This window comes from Pseudonaja textilis, chromosome 2 (assembly GCF_049901715.1).
Source record: "Pseudonaja textilis isolate UNSWEBS1 chromosome 2, rPseTex1.2, whole genome shotgun sequence".
NCBI lineage: Eukaryota > Metazoa > Chordata > Lepidosauria > Squamata > Elapidae > Pseudonaja > Pseudonaja textilis.
In genome coordinates, this window is record NC_141991.1 from 163542853 (window position 1) to 163565996 (window position 23144).

Here is a 23144-nt window from a genome sequence, read left to right on the forward strand (position 1 = left end):
TAGCATGGGGAATTCTGGGAATTTGAGAACCTGTGCTTTATTTGAAAGAAACAACCGGTCATGGTGCAAAACCGTCCTTAAAACGATCACCGAGAAACCTGGAGGCGACGGGGACGGCTTTCTACCCCTGCCACGAGGGATGCCACTCTCCTGAGTTACCAGCTAACCAGGTGCTTCGCAGGGAAAGCCCAGGCGTGCTTCCTCCGGTGCCGAAGGAGGAGGAGGCGGGGCGGGCAATTGGGGGGGTGGGGGTGGAAGGAGATGGAGGATTCCTTTGGTGCTGCTGCAGCAGGAGGAGGAGCTGCTGGCCAATCTTCCGTGGCTGAGGCGCACAAGCGTACACAGCGCCCCAGGTTGTCCCGCTTCCTAGCCGCTTGCCCGCCGGCAGGGCGCTTGGGGAGGAAGGAAGCCCCGCTTGCCTAGCCGGGCGCCTTGGCTTATGGCGCTGCAGCCGAAGGTCTGGGACGGTAAGTTTTCCTCGGCGCTCTCTCTTCTTCCTAAAGCTGGCCGCGGGTGCACCGGGATCCGCCGCTGCTCGGCAGTGCGAGGAAGGCGAAGTTTCTCCTGCCTGGGTTGGCAAGAGGCAGCTTCCCCCAAATGACGTTTGCGAAGGCAGAGAGACAGGCGCTCATTCATTCTCGGCAGGTCCGGGCAGCCGCCTCGGGTGCCTTCCTTTTCGGAGCGAGATCTTGCTGCAGGAGAGGGCACCGGACCAAACTTCGCGGCCGGAAAGGAGAGCGCCCGCTCGGAGTCCTCGTGGCAGCAACGGTCGAGGGAGCTTGCGTTTTGCACCGCGGGAGAAGCGGGGAAGTGCAGAAGGCGACTTTCCGAAAGATTCTCGTAAGGGGAAGAAGGAAGGCTCTGACCCCGGTCTGGCTTTTGTTTGGGGGCCGGGCTCTTGCTCGGAGCCCTTGCACGTGCGGCGTTGCCTTTCCCCGCTTTGGGGGGAACCGAGGCTTGAAAAGAGCCCAAGGTGTGTGTGTGTGCGGGGGGGGGGGGTTCCGTTTCCAAGGGTTTGCCCCTGCACAGAAAGGAAAGCAATGCTTTTTTGCCCTGCGTTAAAAGACGCCCGCCGGACTGGGCACAAAGTGACAGGGGTCAGCTGTTTCCCTTCGGAATCCTTGCGATGCCTTCGATGAGTTGAGAGATAAGCGCCGTTCCCCCCCCCCCGCCTCCCCCCAAGGCTTCTTATAAAGCCAAAGAAACAGGGCTTAAACGGTGGTCTTTCTAGGGTGTCCTGAGCTTTTAAACCCAGGTTTTCATTAGATGCCCAAATTGAAAAATGGAGAGGAAACATTACTAAAAGCTGTACAGCAAGAAACTGTGGTGGGAACTGGTACTGTAGAACAGGGGCCTCCAACCTTGTCAACTTTAAGCCTGGAGGACTTCAACTCCCAGAATCCCCCAGCCAGCTGGCTGGGGATTCTGGGAGTTGAAGTCCTCCAGGCTTAAAGTTGACAAGGTTGGAGAGCCCTGCTGTAGAACAATCTTCCCCACTCCCCTCTATTTCAAACTCAGCAAACTTGAAACTCTTTTTTTCCCCCCTGAGTATTTCTGGAATGCAGGATTTACAGTCTTTGTTTGGTTTCTTACCTCTGTATTGCTCAACTGTTTTAAAGTTGCCAATTTCCTTTAAAGCTTGCTGGTATTTAAAATACCTTTTAAACTGTCTTTTCAGTTTAGCTGAACCCTCTGACCATTTTTTATTATCTTTAATAGGCCTCTTCACTGACTCATTTCCATGTACTCTCATTTTGGGTTGATCACTTCCCTTTTCTTGAACATCTCTGACATAAAATGTTTCAGAGGGAAATTTTTATTGAAGACATTCTTTTCTGACCATGCCATACAGAAGCAAGCAAATAAGCTAATAATTATTTATTTAGTGTATGGCAGAATAATCTAATAAAAATATTGAATATTGAAATGTAATAATTTGTGTTGACTGATTTGCAAATCAGCCCTAAATTTGCCTTAATTAAGGATTTTTTTCTTCTGTGCAGTTGCCCACTAAAGTGGACTTTTTCAATTTGTGGTTTATAAACTAGAGCAGAGATTTTTTGAATATCAAATCTGAGCAGTGCTTCTCAACCACATCAACATGCTTGGCTGGGGAATTCTGGGAGTTGAAGTCTGCACAGTCCATATAGCTTGAAGTTGCCTAGGTTGTGATAAACACTGTGCTAGAGGCTTGATAAAGCTAATTCTGTTGCCTGCTTGTAACTGCTAAAGGTAGTACAAAGTGTCAAAACACCGGACAGGCGACAGAGCATGGTTAGTCTGGGCTCCTTGTAATATTTTTAGTCACATGCTACAATTTCATTTTTCTCACATTCTGGGGTACTTTCATCTCAGTGAATTTTAAGAACAGTAAATTAGACACATTTATACCTGCACCCAATTTTATCTTTTACCGGTGGGGATGATCCTCTCAAATTTTAGCTCATTTTAGTTCCATTGATTTATTGGGTTTAAATCTCTTCTGCTAAAGTAAATGGAACTCTATTTTGTTTGTTAGTTTGCATTTTCTGTCTTTAGAATTTAGCAGTTTGATTCTGGGGATTAATTATTCCACTAAAATAGGCCTGACATATACTGTATAAGGGGCCATGTGTGGTCTATTCTTGACCTATTATTTTTATTACGTTTTTATCCATTTTAAATCTGTGCTATTCCACGTTTTTATGCTTTTATGATGCTAACTGCATTTGTGGCAAACCGGTAAATTGCAACCATCCTCATTCCTTCCAGAAACCCACTAATCTCTTTGTGCATGAAATTGTCCCTCTTTCGTTGTAGCTGTTGGGCACCCCAAAATAAAACGTGGGTCCCCTGGGCACCAAAATTATGCCAGTCCTTAATACACAGAATCAATAAATTATTTATAGTGACTAAAGCCCAAGCCATTTTTGCTGAATGATCTGCCATAACCGTGAATTATGCCAGATGGCCTGTCATTTTGTAATCACTCTTATATTTCACTGATAGTTATGTGACTTTTCTTACCGCAAGGCTATATAAGTCTTGAATGCAATCTCCTGGGATTTTTGAGTGGGGTCTCATTTGATATGCATAGGAAAGCTCTATAAAAAATGAATGCATCTGTGCATATCCTGTTGATTTGCCATTCCTGTGATAGTTAATGCACCAGCTGATCAGAATAGTAATATTATTGATCCAGCAATGAAGAATGAAGAGACTGAGCTGCCAGTCTAATATCCAGCATTTTCTTTATGCCTCCAAACCTAATACATGTGTACCTACCTCTCAAGCTGTTCCCTTTTAGAAATAGAAGATAGTTCACAGCATTGAAAAAGAGTGAAATAAATTAGAGGCAGAGGATCTCTCTCTCTCTCTCTCTCTCCATATCTTTTTAGTCTTTGCCAAACCATGTTTTCAACGCTTCTGCATTCTGCTTCATGCATCACTTTTTTATTTTGATTTATTATGTCCATCTTTGAGAGGATTGCATTAACTGTATCAGCTATGCCATCCTTGGTTTTTTTTCCCTTTCCTTTCAACCCATTCACTCTTCCCTCATACATTCGTTTTAACATTTGTTCCTCGTTCATTCTTTCTGTATGGCTGGATCATGTCAGCCTTCTTTTATACTGGTCACTCAGTTTGGTTCCTTATCCACATTCCTTCAGCATTTCTTCATTCTTGATCTGAATTCTTCTTTTTTTTATTTGACACATTTCCCTTAGTAACCAACGAAAGGTAAAGTTTTCTTCTTTCCTGTCTTGCCCAACTCTAGGGAGCAGTGCTCATCTCCATTTCTTAGCCAAGGGAACCAGTTATTGTCTGAAAATATTTCCACAGTTATGTGGATAGCATGACTGTACACTGAGGAGCACGGAACCTTCCCATCAAAGTGGTACCTATTTATCTATTCGAAGTTGCATGCTTTTGAACTGTTAGGTGGGGAGGAGCTGCGGCAAGCAACAGGAGCTCACCTTGTTACGCGGCACTCAGTCTTGAATCCGGCCTGTCAGCTTTCCAACTGACAAGCTCAGCATCTTTGACCACTGAGCCATTGGGCCCATCCCTCCACCCACTTTTATGTTTCTCCTTAAGTACTCAAATCTCATTTTCATATAACGAAACCAATAGAAACCCACTATTATACACAGGAAGTTTTGCTTTTTCAGCAGACATTCACACCTGGTTCTTAGCTGATAAAATGTAAGAAAGTTTATGAAAGGATTTAATAAGTACATTTATGAAAAAATAATGATAATAAATTGTATAGCATCTAAAAATCAATTTTTAGATGGGACACAAAATAGTGAGGAATAGAAGGCAGAACAGTTGTTACAAACAGAAAGGGAACAATTAATTCAATCACACTGTAGAAATATGGGCTGCAGTAGAAGGACAGATGTCCTGACTGATTATAGTTGGAAATAGGAGGTTGGATTAGCCAGTCCTTGATTTGAAATGATGCATTGGTTCTTTAGCAGGCTAGCTGGGTTTTCATCATATTGCCCGCAATTAAAATAATTTTATATATCATGTTTAACATCTAGATCAGGGGTCACCAACCTTTCGGACCTCAGGGACCACTAAATTCATAATTTTAAACTCTGCAGACCACTTGCTGAAGCACCTGGACTCCCAATGATGGGATGGGATCCTTCAGGCACTTAGCTTGGCCGCCTTTTCCTGCAACCTTAAACACTCAGAGAGCCATTTGGACCCATTTCCCCCAGAAAACAAAACACCGGGATCTCTCATCTCTTTCTCTCATTTTTCTCTGTATCTCTCTCCTTGCGCTGTCTTTCTCCCTCTCTCTCTCCCTCTCCCCCCCCTCTCTGTATCTATATATCTCTGTATATCTCATTCTGAATCTCTCATCTCCCTCTCTCTAAATCTCTCTCTTTCTCTCTCTGAATCTCTGTTTATCTCTCTCATGTCTTTCTCTCTCTCATCTCTTTGTATCTCTCTCTCTCTCTCTCATCTTTCTTTTTCTTTTTCTCATCTCTCATTCTCTCTGTGTGTATCTCTTTTTCTCATCTCTCTCTCTTTCTCTCTGTCCCCTTTCTCTCTCTGTCGCTCTTTCTCTGTCTCTCTGTGTCTCTTGCTTTCTCTCTCATCTCTCTGTCATTCTGATTCTCTGGTGCTCTCTGGGTCTTGCAGGTCCTTCTTCGGCCTTTGTTGGTGTTGGATGCACCTTGGTCACTCGGGGAGACGCACGACCTGCTCTGTGCCCCAAGACACTCCCCCAACCTGGCTGCAACCATGCTCCATGTCGTAATGGACTCGAGGAGGAGGGAATGCTGTCTCCCCCATTGTGAAGCGCACTAAATTTAACAGTGCTGTAAAAGCAGTGGGGAGGCCATGGAGGCACCAATCACAGTGGCAAAGAGAAAAGGCTGGGTTGGGCCAGTGTCTCAGGGCTGAGAGGAAGTTGCACATCTCCCGTGCAACCGAGGTGCACGGAGCACCAACAAGGGATGGAAGAAACACCCACAAGACCCAGCAAGAGATGAGCTTCACTCCCGCTCTGGAATTCAGAGCGAGTCTCTATTCCCCGCCCTTACCTTATCCTGGAGCAGCTACCCCGGGTGCTCTGCGGATGACCAAAATTTTCTCGCAGACCCCCAGTGGTCCGCGGACCCCCAGTTGGTAGTCCACCAGTGGACCACCTCTGTTCTAGATCCAATCCTGTATTCCTGTGCTTATTGGAGTATTGCTTATTGGAGTATATTTGGAAGAAAACAGATGTGGTCTATTATTTTCTTTCTCTATGATTGTTGCCCCAGAGACTGTATCCTCTTCTTTAAAACTGCCCTCCATCCTTTGTGAGCCATACTGGTTGTATCTGAAAGTTGAGCCAATTTATTTCATGATCAGCTACAAGTTGTTTGGAATCAAAGTAAAACGAACTTTCTTTGAAGTGCTGCAGCTCTGTGTCCCAATTGGCAGGAACATGGTTTTTTTGTTGTTTCAAGGAGAAGGAAAGTTTGTTGGCTCTGCAGTTCTTCTCCTTCATAGGAACTACTAGTATTTAGATGATTTTTGTGTATGACCAAATGTGCGCAATAAGAAATAAGAATATACTGTAATAGTATTAGGTGTGCATACAATTCATTTTATACAAAGCTATAAATTCTGTTTCACCAAGACCTGTGGATATCTCAGGACAGGGCCATGGGGTCATAGAGTGGGGGTGGGAAGCAAATTAATTAAAATATTAATTTAATTAAAATATTAAATATTAATTAAATATTAAATTATTAATTAAAATAATTAAAAATCTAAAAATGTCAAGTTGCTTTTAAAGCCTAACATAGTTATTGCTTGCTTGTCTTGTGGGAGATAATACTGTAATTTCATAAAATATGAAGAGAACTGTATCATGATAGTTTGTGCCATAGGCATTTGTTGGATTTTAATATGATATTACTGCAGTAGGATAATATGGCAACCATCTGGAAACGGTTAACGTAATTAAGAATTTGACTATTGTGTACAATGAGATGTGTACATTGTAAATGGAGATTCCAGAAATAATACTGCATTGCATCTGCTAAATAGAAATGTCTTCAAATCATTATGTTAATTATAACAGAACAGTCTACTCTGACTTAATTTTAATAAGTCTTCAAAGCTTATGTGGAATTTTCTAATTGATGACAAGATGATCCTAGTCATTAAAGATCAGGTAGTCTTACTTCAATCTGGAATGTAGTAATGGAGAAAAATATCTAAAATGGAATTTAACAAATTTATATCATGGGGGTTTAAAAAGAGAAATGTAAACATTTCAGATATCCTGGGGTTGGGCCACTCTGGCTTCTTAGTCAGATAACCTAGAAACACTTAAGAGGCTATGGTGTCTGTATAGCAATAACATCATCACAATGAAGATCAACCTGGTCTCATTCATCACCAGAGATAATTGTGAGCTTGGATCCTTCTGAGGCCAAAATGGTACCACTCTTGTACAGGAGTGAAAGATAGCATAGCCTTGAAAGAATGTCAGTGTTTGCAGAAGGTGCTATAGATCTACTTAAAATAGAACTCCCCCACCCCACTACCCAAAATAGGCCCAAACCCTCTCTTATCACACTTAGCAGCCATAAATGAAGATGGAATGTTGGGAAGTATAGTGGTAGAAATTGATGTATTTCACCAGTGGTAGAAATCCTAAACTGGTGTATTTCACTTTGCAAGTTTTCTGCAGGACTAACTGGTTGCTAATGCAACAATTATCATTATTTATATAGTCGTAATACTTGGATCAATTGAAATGCCACCAGTTGTTCTTGCAAAAACAACCTTGTATAAATAGACTGTTACAGATTGGGAAAAGAATTGCAACTAAAAGAAAAGGCTACGACATGCCTTTTCTTCATGGACTAGATGACATTTTTCAGTTAAAACTCATATCAATGTATGTTATTAAGGAAATTACTATATTTGTGAGCCATAACCCCATAGCTGCCAAGCAGAACACCTTAACCAACCTCACAGGGCGCTCATTACAAATACTAAAGTAATAGGGATGAAGTACATTTTTCATTAAGAATACATTTGACAACGTGATTCTTATGCCAGTACTTAATCTCTTATGACTATTTTTTGTGTGGTGTTTTGAATATTTTTGGTGCATAAAAATATCATGTGATAGTACCACTTTATACTGCATTGGTAAGACCCCACTTGGAATGCCGAGACCAGTTTTGGTTACTAGAATACAAAAAAGATACTGAGAAAGAGTGCAGAGAAGTACGAAAAAGATGCTTAAGATGAATGGTTGTGGAAACTAGGTACTGAATTAGACAAGCTAATGAAGAGAAGGATGACATGATAGCAATCTTCCAATACTTGAGAGGCTGTCACAGAGAAGAGGGAATCAACGCATTCTCCAGAGTACCCAAGGGTACTCTGTAACATACATTACAAGAAGTAATGGGTAGAGAATTATTAAAGAGAGATCCAACTTGGAATTAAGGAGAAATCTCCAAACAGTGAGAACAATTAATGAGTGGAACAGGCTGTCTTCAGAAGTTGTGAATGCTCCTTCACTGGAGGTTTTCAGAAGAGGTTGGACGACTATTTAATTATAGCATCTCCTGGTTGAGCAGAATGGTTGGACTAGAAGATCTCCAAGGTCCCTTCCAATCCTACTTATGTTCTATCTTCGATCATTGAAAAAATGAGAAGTTTTGCCAGTACATTATTAGACAGTATTCCATTATTTATATGTTAGTTTATTTACCAACTTTATAGATTCATCCATCTCACAGTGATTTTGGGTGGCGCACAGAATTAAAATACAACAACAACAAAAACTGAATAAACAAAGCAATTAAAAATAACCATTAAAGTACAATGAAACAGCTAAAATTATAATAAAGTAAAAAACACAGGAGAGTGCATTCTAAACTTATAAACAATATAATCGTTTTGCAGCTTCTGTCCTTCCATGGAATCCCCTAGTCAGCGACAAAATCAGATTTTAAGGGCCTTCTAGAATAGGAGTGTCAAACTCAATTTCATTGAGGGCCGCATCAGGGTTGTGTTTGACCTCGGAGAGCCAGGGAGGTGTCTCTGGAGGTGGGGATGAGGGTGACCATGGTGTGGACAGCTTGATGTCACTCATGTCAGGGGCACTTGTATCAGCCAAGTGCTAAGGCAGGACTTCCCTGAGACCCTCTCACACTCTCATTATAATCTATCTTCCTTCCTTCCTTCCTTCCTTCCTTCCTTCCTTCCTTCCTTCCTTCCTTCCTTCCTTCCTTCCTTCCTTCCTTCCTTCCTTCCTCCCTTTCTCCCTTCATTTTCTTCTTTTTCCTTCCCTCTTCATACTTCTTCCTTCCCCTCTTTCTTTATTTTTCCCTCCTTGCTTTCTTACCATCTTTCCTTCTTTTTCTTCATCTTTCCTCTTTCCTTTTCTCCTTTCTTGTCCCCTTATGCATGCTCAAATGTAAAAGGGGAAACATTTCTCCTTTTGTTTTGTTTTTAGTTTGTTTTGTTTTTAGTTTGCGGGCAAAAACAGAGACACCCCCCCCCACACAACCCATTCTTGGCCGCAATGGCCTCCTGCAGCCCTCTGCCAGCAAAAACAGACCCCGGAGGGACCACATGCTCCCCCCAAGCTCCGCTTTCGCTGGCAGAGGCACCTTTGCTGTTTCCAGGCTGGTCCCGTGGCCAGATCCGGCCCAAGGTTCTTGAGTTTGATACCTAGGAGGTTAACAGAATAGGGACTAATCCCCCTTGGGGTGGGGCAATGATGCTTGGTACCATTCTACATCATGTCAGCATTGCATCAGCACAACAATGATCACAAAATAGATACAAATGTTCAAAATAATTTTGTTAGAAAGTTTTCATTTAATATGCAGCATGTGTGCAGATCCTGGCACCAGAAGCAACAACTGCTGATCCACCTGGGATGGGGGTGTATAACAATTGCTGTCAGGCGACTAGACAATGACCCTTAAAATGTTGGTTCATTTAATTTTCTGTTTCCACTGTACATGATATTAGTTGGCAGGTTTTGTAGATTTCCCTTCCCCCCCAAAAATCACTGCATATGTATAAATTAATTCTAAAAAAATGAGATAAGCATGAAATCAGTTAAAAATATATATGTACAGGAAGTATTATAGTGGGCTTTTAGCAAAGTCTTATCTTTTCACGTCTGTGAACACCTTCAAAAAATAGCTAGTGTTTCAAAATCTGGCAGATACCTGTTATTTATTTAGTTGCTTTCTTGAACTTCCAGATGTTAACCTTCTGTATGTGTTAGATTCACATGATTTTAGCATTGTTGCCATATTTAGTTACCTCAAACAGGAACTGCTGTACTTCACAGGGTGAGCTCAGCTTCCCTCTGATTTTCACTGTAAATGTATGCATCATGGTGATTAATTCTTAGAATTGTTTTCCTTCCCTTCCACTTCATCTCATATGTTTCTGAAACTTAAAGTTCATTATTTAAAGCATAGAAACATGTGGGCAGAATTTGGAAAATCTGAAAGAAGAATTCACTCAGCTTTGTGCAGTCAGCTTCTGCAGCAGATGCATAGAATTATTTCATTTCTTTAAAAGAGATTTTTCTGATGAATGGATTTAACAGAAGTTTCATGATAGTCCGATATTGTGTTTTTGTATCCTTCTCAAACAAGGATGCAAAAATTGTATGTCTATTCTATAAAACGGGCTTCATATTTTTAGCCATTTACAAAAGAGTTGGAAAATCATAATTTCAAGCCATTTTATCCATAATAACTATGCCAACAAATTGGGCTAAGTTGAAATACATTATATCTATATATTACAGTACATTGATAGCTCAGCTGACAATTTCAGATGTCTTTTCTTTTTTCTTTTCTTTTACTCTTCATCCTTTTCCCTTTTCTTTCATTGAATAGTAAAGCAAAAAAAATTGCTTCTTCAACATATGGACTTATGATCAGTAGTATGGATTGTCTTCAGGATGTGAGTTTCTTAAATTTCCATTGTGGCTAGTATTCAGTATGTACATATGCATATTTTTTTCTTTAACACATTTTTGCAAATGAAAAGAGCATTTTTATTCTAGTTGGCCTCCATCATTGAAAACTATTGTTTCAGTAATTAAAATTCAACAGGTACTGTTACAGATTGGGAAAAGAATTGCAGCTAAAAGAAAAGGCTATGATACGCCCTTTCTTCATGGACTAGGTGACATTTTTCAGTGTCATTCAGCTACAGTATAGCTTAACTGAAAGGTAAGAGGATTTGGAGGTAGCAAAAGTAAGCAAGCATATTTTAAAAGAGTTTTATAAAATGCCTTAATTAAATAAAGTTATACCTGTAAAATTTCTTTTGTTGTGCCTAAAGAACATCTCTATGGAAAAAATCATTTTACATGAAAACAGGCGTTTTCCCACAGAGTGTGTAGTATGCTAAGCAATAATTTACTTGAATTTAGAATGATGAAAGTGAAGGAAACAAAAAAAAATATTTTGGCTTGCTCTAGCCACTGTTTAGTTTAGGGTGTATATGACTGAGCTGAATGTTAATCAGTAGTTTCTTTATAGAGTATTTACTGTTATCCCAGTATATGGTACTCAAATGACCCTTCTTTTGTTCAGGTCAAAATCAGAATCAATTCTGATTTTGTAATAGTTATTGAATAATTGTGAATAGTGATTAATTGTATAATAGTTCAGGCAAACAGGCTAAAGAAGAAGGGTTTTAAGGTAGTATCTAGTCAGGATTGCCAACCGAGTTTCTTAACAAACTCAAATAAACCCGGATTCTACACAAAAAATATCTGGATTTTTAACCCCCCCACACAATAAATTAGTTTTAAACTAACATTTTTACCTAATTACTATAAGTAGTGTTAGCTGTCCTGCTGGCATATTGCAGCAAAAGAAACTCCAAGGAGATTGTTTTTCCAATAATATTATTAGTGATTCCATATAGGTGCAGAAGAAGCAAAGCCAGTTCTGAGGTTTTCCTGTAAAAAACACCCTAAGTAAAAACCCCTTTTCCCCTGGGCCACCCACTGTCCATTGTCCACCAATCATATACAGTCAATTTGTTTTGGGAACAGTCTGTGCATATTTGGAGGTTTCTCAGCATTTGACCTTGAGGTGTAGAAATTGCCTCAGGCCACAGACGGTGCTCTTGAATTCCTCAATTCTCTCCCAGCTCCCCATACATTCCAATCACTCCCTTCCCCTCTCCTTCCTAGTTTCTGTTGTTTGGTTGCAAGCAGAGATATATGAGAAGTCAACCAGTCCTCGACTTACGACTACAATTGAGACCAGAATTTGCACTGTTAAGTGAATCACACCTGATTTTATAACCTTTTTTTTTTTTTGCCATGGTTGTGAAGTGAATTGTCATGCCCTTGGTGGAGACTGACTCTAAGGGAGAGGAGGAACAGCCAACAGGGAGTGGAAATGTGGCTCCGGTTGTGGAGGAGGCTGGGGAAGGGCAGAGGCCATCTGAGCAGTCAGAGGAGGACCGAGGCCCATCCCCTATCCATCCTAGGGCACGCAGGGTGGAGAGGATAAGGGAGATATGTGATCTCCTCAGGAGGAGAGAGGGCCTTGATCCTCTACCTGGGCTGCAGGTGTGACAACTGAATAAGAGTTTAGACCTGCATACTGGCAAACGCTGGAAACAAAGCGTGTAAATATCTCTAGTTTATAGTTCCTCTCTGAGTTTGGCGTCCTTCCCAGTGTGTGTTATCTGTGGACATCCCCCAGCTCTTATCTTGTCTGGTTTGTGTTGCTTTTTTCCTTCTTCGTATAACTGTGTGGGAGTTTTTTTGTCTTCCATCGAAGATATTCGGAGCTTGGAAGCAAACTGAAGGAATAAAAGGGGCTTCACCTGTTTTCTGTGACTGTGTTTGTTTTGTATCCCACCCTGGGTCATCACATGAATCGTGTATTTATTAAGCCAATCCGGCTTCCCTCATGGTCTTTGCTTCTGACTGGAAAGATCGCTAATGGCAATAATTTGGCCTCAGAACACTATAACCATCATAAATACATGTTGGTTGCCAAATGCCTGAATTTTGATCACATAACCATAGGGATGCTGCGTCAGTTACAAGCACGAGGACCTGTTGTAAGTTACATTTTCCCATGCCATTGTAACTTTGAATGGTTACTAAATGAATGATTATACATCAAGGACTACCTCTATATACAATGCAACTTAATGTATAGAAGAGATGTAGATTTTAAAGTAAAAAACTAGAAATCCAGACAGGGACCAAAAAACCCAGATCTGTGTTTAAAAACCCCGTTCTGGCCTCCCTGCATCTAGTAACTTCCAAACTTACTTAGAATTCACAGCCATCAAGTTGGGCTTTAAGTGGATTGTGTAAAACGTTTAGTCATGGAGTTCATATCATGTATCACTTCTTTAAAAGTATATACAGTAGAACTTTTAGAATATAAAATAATCCAAAATTATGCATTTAGGTCTGATGAGAACATTTGTGAAATTAATGGGTTTCACTCATAATGACAGCCATAAGAGATTAAGCTTGGTCAATATGCCTTAAATGGGGTAGACTTGCCAATCAGTAGCAAATTCTGCTCAGTCTATCCTGGGCATTATTTATATCTTTTAATTTTATATTTTATAATGGACAGTGCCCAGAATCACTTTGGGATAAATCAGTGATAAATAAAATACTTTAAATTTATTTTACATTCCATCACAAACAATAATAATATTGTTGTCTAATCTATTACATGGCCAGGCTGAGAGAATAAAGGGGCACAAGAATACTACTGTATTCTGAATGCTAGTTTAAAGTTATTGAAAGAAAAATTAGACAGAAATTTTTAAAAAGCCTTAGAAGTGACCTACTGTACAATCAACAGTTCTCAGATTTTTAAAAGGACATATTACTATGAGAAAATAAAATAAATATTAGGACTAATAAGTATAGCTTCAAAATCTGGATATTTACCCCAGTGTTTATTTTTTTCTACAGAAATGTGTATGCCATACTATTGTTTTGACAAACGGTCACACACAGTTTTAACAGATAATAGACATATTTATTTTTCTATATTAATATTTGTAAGTCAAGTCCTTTTAAAAAGAGACATCTCTCTTTTAATTTTTAAAAAATCAAAAGCCTTAAATTTGAAAAACTCATTTTAAATTCATTGATTTTAATCGATTTCAATTTATAACCTGATTCTCTGTGTGTGCAAATATAGATTTACTGTTCATTACTGACTTATCAGCTCTGGTTATTTTAGCTCATAGTAAAATTGACTTCCTGTTCTGAGAACGATACCTATGTTTGATTAAATGTTTGCTTGATTCATGCAAAAAGCATTTCTCCAGGTACTCAACCCATTCTTGCATGTTTTGTTTTTCTAAAAAATCTACTGTACTAAAAATTCAAGGGATATGAAGGGAGGGAATACCCAGTTCCTACAGATATGAAACTTATCTTTATATTGACGATCTGTTTTGCAGGTTTTAATTTCTTATTGCTTAAGGCCAAAAGATTGAGGTATTTATTTATAAAAATTACTTGAATGCTGCAGTTTGAAAGCCCTAAAGTCCCCCAGAGTACCTCAGCATCTATTTAACTGAATTGTTCCATTTTTCAGGGGAAATCTTTTGCTCCAAAAGTCTTAATGGGAACAAAAAATTTTTTCAATATTGCTGCTATGTCTACTTTCCAAACCTTTGAACGCAGTACCATAATGACTTGGTCCTCTTCATCTGAAGCGCTGAGACGTGAAACATCGAAACATTCAGTTTTTCCTCGCAGCTATCCAATAGAATAGAGGACACACTCAGCCTGTGATCTCCCCATCAGTGATTCTGGTTTACGTTGTGTGCATTTGCCTTGTGGTCTTAGAAAAGAAATATAAAAGGGAGATGCAAAGAGATTTTTTTTTCTCCTGTGGCATTAAAGGCATCTGTGGAGGCAATGCCATGTCAGTGATGAGTGATAATGGCTGCCGAATCTGCAAGGTGAATGAGGAAAGGAGAGTTTGGGGCCTAGAAAGGGGGAGTGTAAGCAGGCCAGGTCACTGCAGAAATGGCACACTCTAAAGCAGGGATATCAAACTCTCAGTGTCACATTGCTGTCACGTGACATATTGCAACATTTTCCCCTTTGTAGAGCTGGGGTGGGCATGGCCTGTGTGTGACGCATCCAGCCTACGGGCCACCAGTTTGACACCCCTGCCTTGGAGGCTTTCCTAAGCATCAGTATTGCATAACAAAAGATTCATTTCATTCAGTTTATAGGGTGGCCTAATTAAAACCTAGATAGATAATAGACAGACAGACAGTTTGGATATCCTGCTACAAATAAGTATCCTGCCTCCGGATACTTTCTGATGATAGCCTCATCTAGAGTACATTGCAATAGTCCAAACAGGAGGTGACCAGGCCATGAGTGACCAAGCAGAGAGCTTTTCCCTATCCAGGAAGTTGAGCGAAGGCCCTCTAACCACAACTGCTATAAGTGGGATTAGTTGCCAAATATACACAACCAGGTGGGGTCACACAGGAACAGAGCTTCCTCTGAGTCTTTGTAGAGCAAAGGCTCCCAGGTGGAAATGTGCTGGGTGAGGGCAGTAATGAGAGAGAGAGGTGGGGGGGGGGGAGAAATGGGAAAGATAGTAGTGACATGTGGAAGACAATCTAGTTACTTGTATTTAGACTGTATTTTTATTTTGGGGTAATAGTTGAAGATGTAGAGAATTCCATGTCATGAAAAAGTAGAGCTCTGTGTTATGTGCTCTGGCTTTATAATAGCTATCATGATTTGCCATACAAACTTGCTAAATTGCAGTTGGTGTAACTATAGTCAATGACATGGATGCATATTTGTGTGCTCTACAAAGCGCTGCCATTTGGAGCACAAGCCCTCAATCTTTCTATAATTGTGTTGTACTTTGATCTGTTGGACTGTAACTCCCATAATCACCAGCCTAAACAGTAAGTTAAGTGTTTAACCTTAAAGTAAAGCAGTTACTAAGTGAAGTGCAATTATGCCTATGAACTTACTCTAGCTTTTCTTTGATTTAGACTTGCAAAGATCGTAAATGCAACAGTCGATTGCAAAGTTAATGTTTCATTACAATTGTGACTGTGAATGGTCACTAAATAAGTCAATCACTGAATGAGAACTACCTATACTGGAAGCAGCAGCTTTTTTTAAAAAAAAAACGCTGTTTGTATTTTTTGAATTAATGCATATAGGAAGCATCAACTCTGTTGCATAGCTAAATGTCTGTGGAGATTCTCAGCCATGTGGGTCATGGTTGTCCCAAAGGTGTTTTTTCAGGAGGCAATTGGATTTTTTTGTTTTTCTTTGAAGATGTTTCGCTTCTTATCCAGGAAGCTTCATCAACTCTGTTGCTGGTCAAAAGTGCCAGAAGCTAAGAGAGCAAATGACATTATAGACAACATCGCATTGTTAGGCCAACTGTATAATTTGCAACATGACATGATTGACCCAGATCACAGTATTGGCACCATTTGAGCAATAACATGTGATGGAAACATTCGTGATATAATAATGTGTAATATCTGTTTATCCCGATTGTATAGATTTGCATGACAAAATAACATGAACAAAAGATTACACCACCCCCACTCACCCTGATCAGCTTTACTCCATAGTTTGCGCAATAAATATGCACATTGTTATTTCCTGCAAAACAGCAAGAACTTTTTGTCATGTCTTTTACACAGACACACAATCATAGAATTTCTATGTATGGGACACATTTGGAGCCTAGAAAAGGGCTGGGATGAGCGTTGGCAAACTCTTCTCTGTTCCTTACTTATGATAAACTGGCTGTGGGGAAAAGCACATCACTCTGAGGAGCAAGAACAGCTGACATCATCTTGTGACTAAGAGAGAACAGGTGTATGTGAGGGTGCCCAATAATGGGAGATATTGGAACTTGGGAAACAAGTATTGGAAACAAAGGATATTATTAACATGAATTCTGTGCTCTTTTCTTTGCAGCTTGGTTACAAGTCCAGGATTATTCAATCCAGCCCTAGAGAGGAGAACAAAATGAACCACCCAGCCCAATACAGAAGGTGCAGAGGGCAGTGGAAATGAAGCAAGAGGGCTTGAAAATGTCTGTGTGCAGTGATTTTGTGGAGCACATCTGGAAGCCTGGCTCCTGCAAGAACTGTTTCTGTCCCAGAAGTTTTCACCAACTGCAGGCCCCGTCCTTTGATCAGCAAGGCTGCAGTGAAGCTTTGCAGGATTTGAATGGAATTGGAGCCAAAGTTGAGAATACGCCTTGGGAGGATGACGGTCTAATTTCCTTGTCTTATTCAAAGCCAACTATTGCTGTTAAACCAACTATGATAACCTCGGATGCTGCTGGTGTGTGGGCGGATGGAAACATGAATACAGATGTCTCGCAGGTAATGATTAATAAGGGGTGTGGTGTATTTTACAATGTTGCTTCCGTTGTAAAATTTGTAACTGCCTGGGAGCAGTCTTTGTATTTGTTATGGCAGGACTTGCAGAAATGGATTCTTTCAATTTCTTGAGCAGGGAGGGAGAAATTCAGCAACCAGGAGGCTCCCCCAAATCTATTTCTTAGTAAAGTGGGAGATTTTTCAGACATTTATGATGCTAGTGAGCAAGATGTTTTCGGTTTAAAAGCCAACAGAAGTGCTCAGATACTTCTTGGTACGAAAAGACTGTATCTGTTGCACTTTGATTCTCCAATCTAGCTGAGTTCCCACCACCACTGCACTGACCAATCCAAAGCACCTTTCAGTTGCCCAGGCTTGACTTCCAACCTCCTGAGATTCAAATATTTTCCACCTGGGTCCAGATTCTTTGGGAATCACAGTCCCAACTGCCCTATTCCCAATACATGAATAGAATTCCATTTGAAAAAATACCTCCGTAAAAAGAGAAGTGTTGATTGACACAATCAGCTCATCTCAGTTTTCCACCCTTTTGCTGGCTAATGATGTCAGTTTAATTTTCCTTTGATTGAAATATGAAAATGGTAAGCAAAACAACATGAAACATTTTTTTAAAAAAATTACTCATTACTACTGGAAACAGGAAGATCTCATGTAAGAGGAGCGAGATTCTGTCTCTCACCTGATTGTTGTAAAATAGCTATATCTTTCTGAGGCAATCTCGCCTCGGAATCTGTACGAAAGAAACAAAATCTGTGAACAGTATTATTTTAGCATTTGCATGTCTCTAAAGAGTTTCCCTCCCAAAAAAACTTGTGGGTATTTAATGAACTTGAATGAAAATTTGGGGGATTTGATGGGCAAGTATATGCTGTTAGATGAGCATTGAGCCTAGTACTCTACCTGCCATGTCACCTATCAGTCTAGATTTCAGCAGGACTCCCTCCTGTAGGCAACTGTACTTTGGGAGTGAATGGTTGAGCCTCCCAGATAGAGAAGCGTGAGAAATCAGCTCTTTCTGAACTTCCATACGAATTGGATTTTGGACTAATATGCAGGTTGAAATGTTGTTTTATTGACCTTGATAAATGTTACAACACAACTTTCAAGTTAACAAAACAAATAGGCAAATATATTTTAAAAAGTTTCTTTTTAATTGAAATGTAGAATTTCAGGTGGATTTGAAAACAGGGTTATTATTTTATATATTCACTATTGTATGCATATCTTGCCATTCAATCGTTCTAAAAGAGAGAGCTTACAAGAGTAATAAAATGCAAATTATAAACAAAGCAACATTAATATACACATGAAATCATACACTAACATTAATTAGTTAACAATTAAAAGCTGAGTGATAGAGACCTACTTTTTCAATTTTCTAAATACTGGGAGAATAAAGGCCAAACTCCTATCCATGGAGTGCGTTCCACAGCCTGGAAGCAATGCAGAAGAAGCCCTTTCTCATGTAGCAGATAATTGAACCTTCAGAAGGAGTTTGTTCAAAAGGCCTTTCCTATTGTTTTGAGTACCTGGAAAAGTTTCATTTGGAGATGCAGGTAGTCAGACCATAAATGTTATAGGATGACACCAATATCCCAAATTGTGCCCAGTTGGCAGTTAGCAACCAGTACAGATCTTCTGATACAGAAACTTATCTTCTGATATGTGATCCCTTTGTCTTGCACCTATCAGCAGTCTGGTCATTGCATAGTTATTTTCTTATAGCCACAAGAATGGGAGGAGAATGGGTGAGGGAAGACAGCCAATGACTGCAAGGCTTATTCATAAAATGCTAATATACAGTTTACCATTATGTCCAAATATTTACATATTGCACCCCAGATTTTACTCATTTATTTTAGTTTAATGATTTTGCTCAAGCTTTTGAAGGTCCCATGCTATAAAATTATCTCATTTTATAACTTTAATTTTAAAAAAAGTTATAGCTCACCTTTTTGGAAAGCTAGTTTCCAAATTAGTTAACTGCAAATATTTTAAAACAGTCAATTTTAAACATGCAGCATTAATTAGGCAGCTGTCATGAAAGTGCTTCTTCTGTTATTAAAGTTTTGGAATCAGATTGAGAAGATCCAGGTTGAAAAACCAACACAGTTAAAAGAACAAAACTTCTCTGGAAAACCATGGCAGTATATCTTTCAGCCTGGCCTCTGTAATAAATGTATAGACAGAGGAAATCACGGAGAAGGAATCACGTATGTCATATTCAGCTCCTTAAAAGAGTAACAATGGATAAAAATGCCAAGTATGTTAAAAATATACAAGAAAAAACTAGCAATAAAATTATTGGTATCACCCCTTTACTCTGATAAAAGCAGAATTATCTAAACCAACACACAGGATTGTTTAAAAAATACTTCTACAACTAATGATCAGTGTAATTCAATCATGTGCTATTTTCTAATAAATCCAAAATTTTAATTCAATTTTATTAGAGGGGAGGTTGCGCTTCTACATGGCAGATATAGAAAAGATGTCCTTCAATCATCCCAGAATGCAGAAATACCCAGTTAGATTTTGCTGTCTTTCCTAAGAAATCCACTTTTCCTTGGTCTACTAATGGACATTTCAAATTTGGACTGGATTTATGCACTGCGCTAAAACAGAAATTGAGAGCCAACAGAACCATTGTGAGCTGCTTTACATGTGATCCTTAGTTATAAACAATGCCTTGCAAACTGCAGTTGTGGATATACACATTATGAACCATGGTCAAATAAACAATATGATGGCATAGTACAATACAAAAACCAGTTATTATCACTTAGCTTTACAAAATAAACTTTTTTTCTTGTATCCTATCATTGGGCAACCAACTGCAACCATTCATCTACTTGGTAGTTTCAATTTTTGTCCAAAGGCAACCTTGAAAGTAAAAGTGATGCTGGAATCTGACACTCTTAATGAAAATATTTTTTAATGTTAAAAGTCATGTAGGGAAAGAAACCTGGTGAGACTAAAATGGGTAGAAATTGTGCAGGGGAATTGCATTGGAAGTCTGTAACCTTACTTATTCAACCCAATGTCTCTGTTTTCTTCTAAGCTGCCAAGGAATATATGGGAGGGATATGTTTGTTTGTTTATCAAATTTCTACACCTCCCATTTCACCTATGTGACTCTTGGTGATTTACAAATGAAAAGCATACAATCAAAGACAGAATTTAAAAAGAATGAAAACAAAGTTAAGGAAGTTTTTTAAAATTTAAAAGCAGACAGAGCCCTGGGTTGCATAACCTTGGATTTAACAAACAATTGGAAATAACAAATACTGTATCACCTCCCCACAATTGATCAATTAAACTATGCTAAAATTGCCAACGTTACTATTAGGATGGGTCATGGAACTATCAATATCTATAGTAGACAGATTATCAACATTGTTAAAATTTCTTCTTTTCAGTAAAATTCAGTTCAACTTAAATGTACCAATCTTTGGTTTTAGTATACTCAATAAATCTGTATACGAAAGGAAAGTATAGTAAATCTGTAAGGTAATATAAATTGCTAGCAATTTGATTTGTTTTATTGCTTTATAATAAAAACAATTCACAAACTAAGGTCATAATCCCATTGATTCTAAAAGAGAGTTCATCCACATATTTAAAAACTGTTCAACATTTTAAAAATCATTATATATATATTTTTTGGAAGGTGGATACAGCCAAATTATAGAAGATTCTAATTGAATTGTGTATGAAGTATTTTTTATCTTTTATTTATTTATAACATTTATATGCCATTCATCTCATGGTATGAGGTGACATATAAATCTCCATCCTCATCCTGGAGAAATGTTTATCTTGCTACATTTCATCTTTGATCAATGCAGGGCAACGAGATCAAAAGGAAGCCCCAGAACATCCCCGAAGATCGTCCTTTATTCCTTGGCCCATCTGGTTCTGAAAGGGTAGAAAGAAATATCTCATACAGCAAAGAGGTATGTGTCCTTGGGGACGGGTCAAAGCACCCAGTAAGAGGAACACAGTCATGCCAATTTGGAGTCTCAATTTCATTCCTGTCACTTCTAAGGAAAGTGCTCTTCCGTCCACCCCAGGGAAGCACTAATGTAATTAATTTCCCTGAGCAAAAGAGTGAAGGTTGGGCATATTTCCCTTTTAGTGTAAACCACAAAGCCTTTGAGAAACCCACCACCAGTGTAACATGGCTTGATAATGGAAATTATTTTTCAAAATTGCAGGGCCAGGATTCCATGGCCGGCGCATCCAGGATAACAAATTTCAGCGAAGATAAAAGAAGGGTCTTGAACTCATTCTCCAAGTTTCATGTGCATGATTCTGTGTATAACCCCTTAAACCCAGAAAGAGACTTACTGGCATGTCCACCAGATACTGTGCTAAAAAGCAGCAGTTCTTTCGATTTGTCCCAAGGAAGTCCTTACTGTCTTCTGGTCAGAACCTCAGATCAAATTGAAAACAAGCCTACAGATAGCAGAAGTCATTCCAGAGAACAACAGCCTCCCTTTCAAGGAAAGAGCCAAAATGAACCCATCTATGCCGAGAGTTCAAAGAGGAAAAAGATGCAGCACAATAGCACTAATACATTGAAGAGTGCTGTCTTGACTATTAGCCCAAGTCAGAATCAACATGATGGGATGAAGACCCTCCATTTGAGCTGCGAGAGGAATTTTCAAGATCTTGGTTCACAAAGAGCAGCAACTATTACTATAATGGCTCCACAAACAGAAGATGACCACCGAGCATTTTTTCTTAGCAGCCCAGACTCAGCAGTTGGGGTACAGTGGCCATGTGTTAGTCCCACTATTAGCCCAGATACTGAGAAACCATCCTCCTTCTTTGAGCCTAGAGAGTTGCCGCAAGAAAGATGTGATCTGAATTCAAGAGACAAAAGTCCAGGGGCTGAGTCTCCAATGTCTAGTAAGAATATGATTGATAGGAGTCCTGCTATTCCTCCAAAGATGTCCAAAGGAAGCCCCCCTAGACATGAAGAGTCTCTTCCACAATCAGTCAATTCTTCCATTAAAGCCCCTTCTTCCATTGACGAAACCTGGGATACCAGCATGCCAAGGAATGAGACCGATGGTCCTGTGATTGGGCCTTTGTTGCCCTTGTGTTCCCAGATTAACAACATTTCCCCTGAAGAATCCAGCAGGGGTTCTTTGTCCTCAGGCTCTGAGAGGAGACCAAAATACTGCCATGCATCCTGGCATAGGCCATGTAGGATTGAGGAAGACGAGGAGGAAGAGGAAAGAAATGAAGCGGAAATGGAGAATGAAATCACTATTTCTCCAAGTTTTTCGGTTCAGGTGAAACCGTGCCCTATTCAAGCAATTGAGACCGGAGAAATGAATCAGTCAACGACTTTTGCTTTTGATGAGCCTAGACCTGAAGAAGTTATAACTCCTCGGCTGCCTCCAAAGAAACCACCCAGGTAAACATTTTTTTAAGTTGCTTATCAATAATCAAAGATAGGTAGATAGGATAAATGATGTAATTCAGGATGTTCTAGTGGTGATTCTCTATTTCCCCTAATTCTTGCTTTCCAGTGGAAACATTGGAGTGTTTCCTAGAATAAAACATTTGTATATAAGCTATATGTGTTCTTAAACAGCAGCCTTCTATTTTGTAATCATTTCTAGTTGAAGTAGAGTTTCAGAAAACCACTAGCTGCAACTTAATGGAAGTGAAATTTTGCTAATGTTTTAAATAGCTTCTTTGAAGCATGAGTTGAAATCAACCCTATTTTTTTCTCGCATCAGAGACTTTTTTTAACTATAAGCTGATAGACAAAAATAGCATTTCAGATGATTGAGCAGTGAATCAGTCATTTTTCTGGAACAGTCTCTCATCAAGTGCAAACAAAAGCACATTGCTGGTCAGAGGAAAACAGATGTGCCTGAATTTCTCACCCTTCTGACACTAACTTCATTGTGTCGCTCTGAGTAAGTTCATCCTGCTGAATGAATGTCTGTAAGGACCAAGAAGAAATTGTAAGGAAAGGCCTAGGACTATTTATTTGGAAAATCAGAAATTAATTATTGTGAAGTATTTTTAAGACAGCACCTCCAACTTGAGAGAGTTGTAGTAGTTTCTAGTATTTCTTTTCAAGTTCAGTTAAACTTTAATGACCTAGGTCAGTGGCCAATAAAAATCATCAGGAGGAAAGGTTTATGACTCCTCACCATTAAACATCAATTTCACAGTTGACTCCTGTTGAAGGAATTAAAATTGATCCC

General features: G+C 39.4%; 1 protein-coding gene across 2 annotated transcripts in view; it reads left to right on the forward strand.

Annotated features, from left to right (window-relative positions):
• The first annotated feature begins 248 nt into the window (after window positions 1-248).
• Window positions 249-23144, forward strand: part of PRAG1 (PEAK1 related, kinase-activating pseudokinase 1) — a 38794-nt gene continuing 15898 nt past the window's right edge. Inside the window, exons 1-4 of one of the 2 annotated variants that reach the window (XM_087926295.1) lie at window positions 249-467; window positions 16481-16893; window positions 20760-20867; window positions 21129-22339. In XM_087926295.1, the coding sequence (XP_087782421.1) occupies window positions 16576-16893; window positions 20760-20867; window positions 21129-22339 (1637 nt within the window). In that variant the 5' untranslated portion in view covers window positions 249-467; window positions 16481-16575. Of the gene's footprint in view, window positions 468-698; window positions 841-16480; window positions 16894-20759; window positions 20868-21128; window positions 22340-23144 lie in introns of those variants that run through there. The other variant, XM_087926296.1, reaches the window with a different exon arrangement.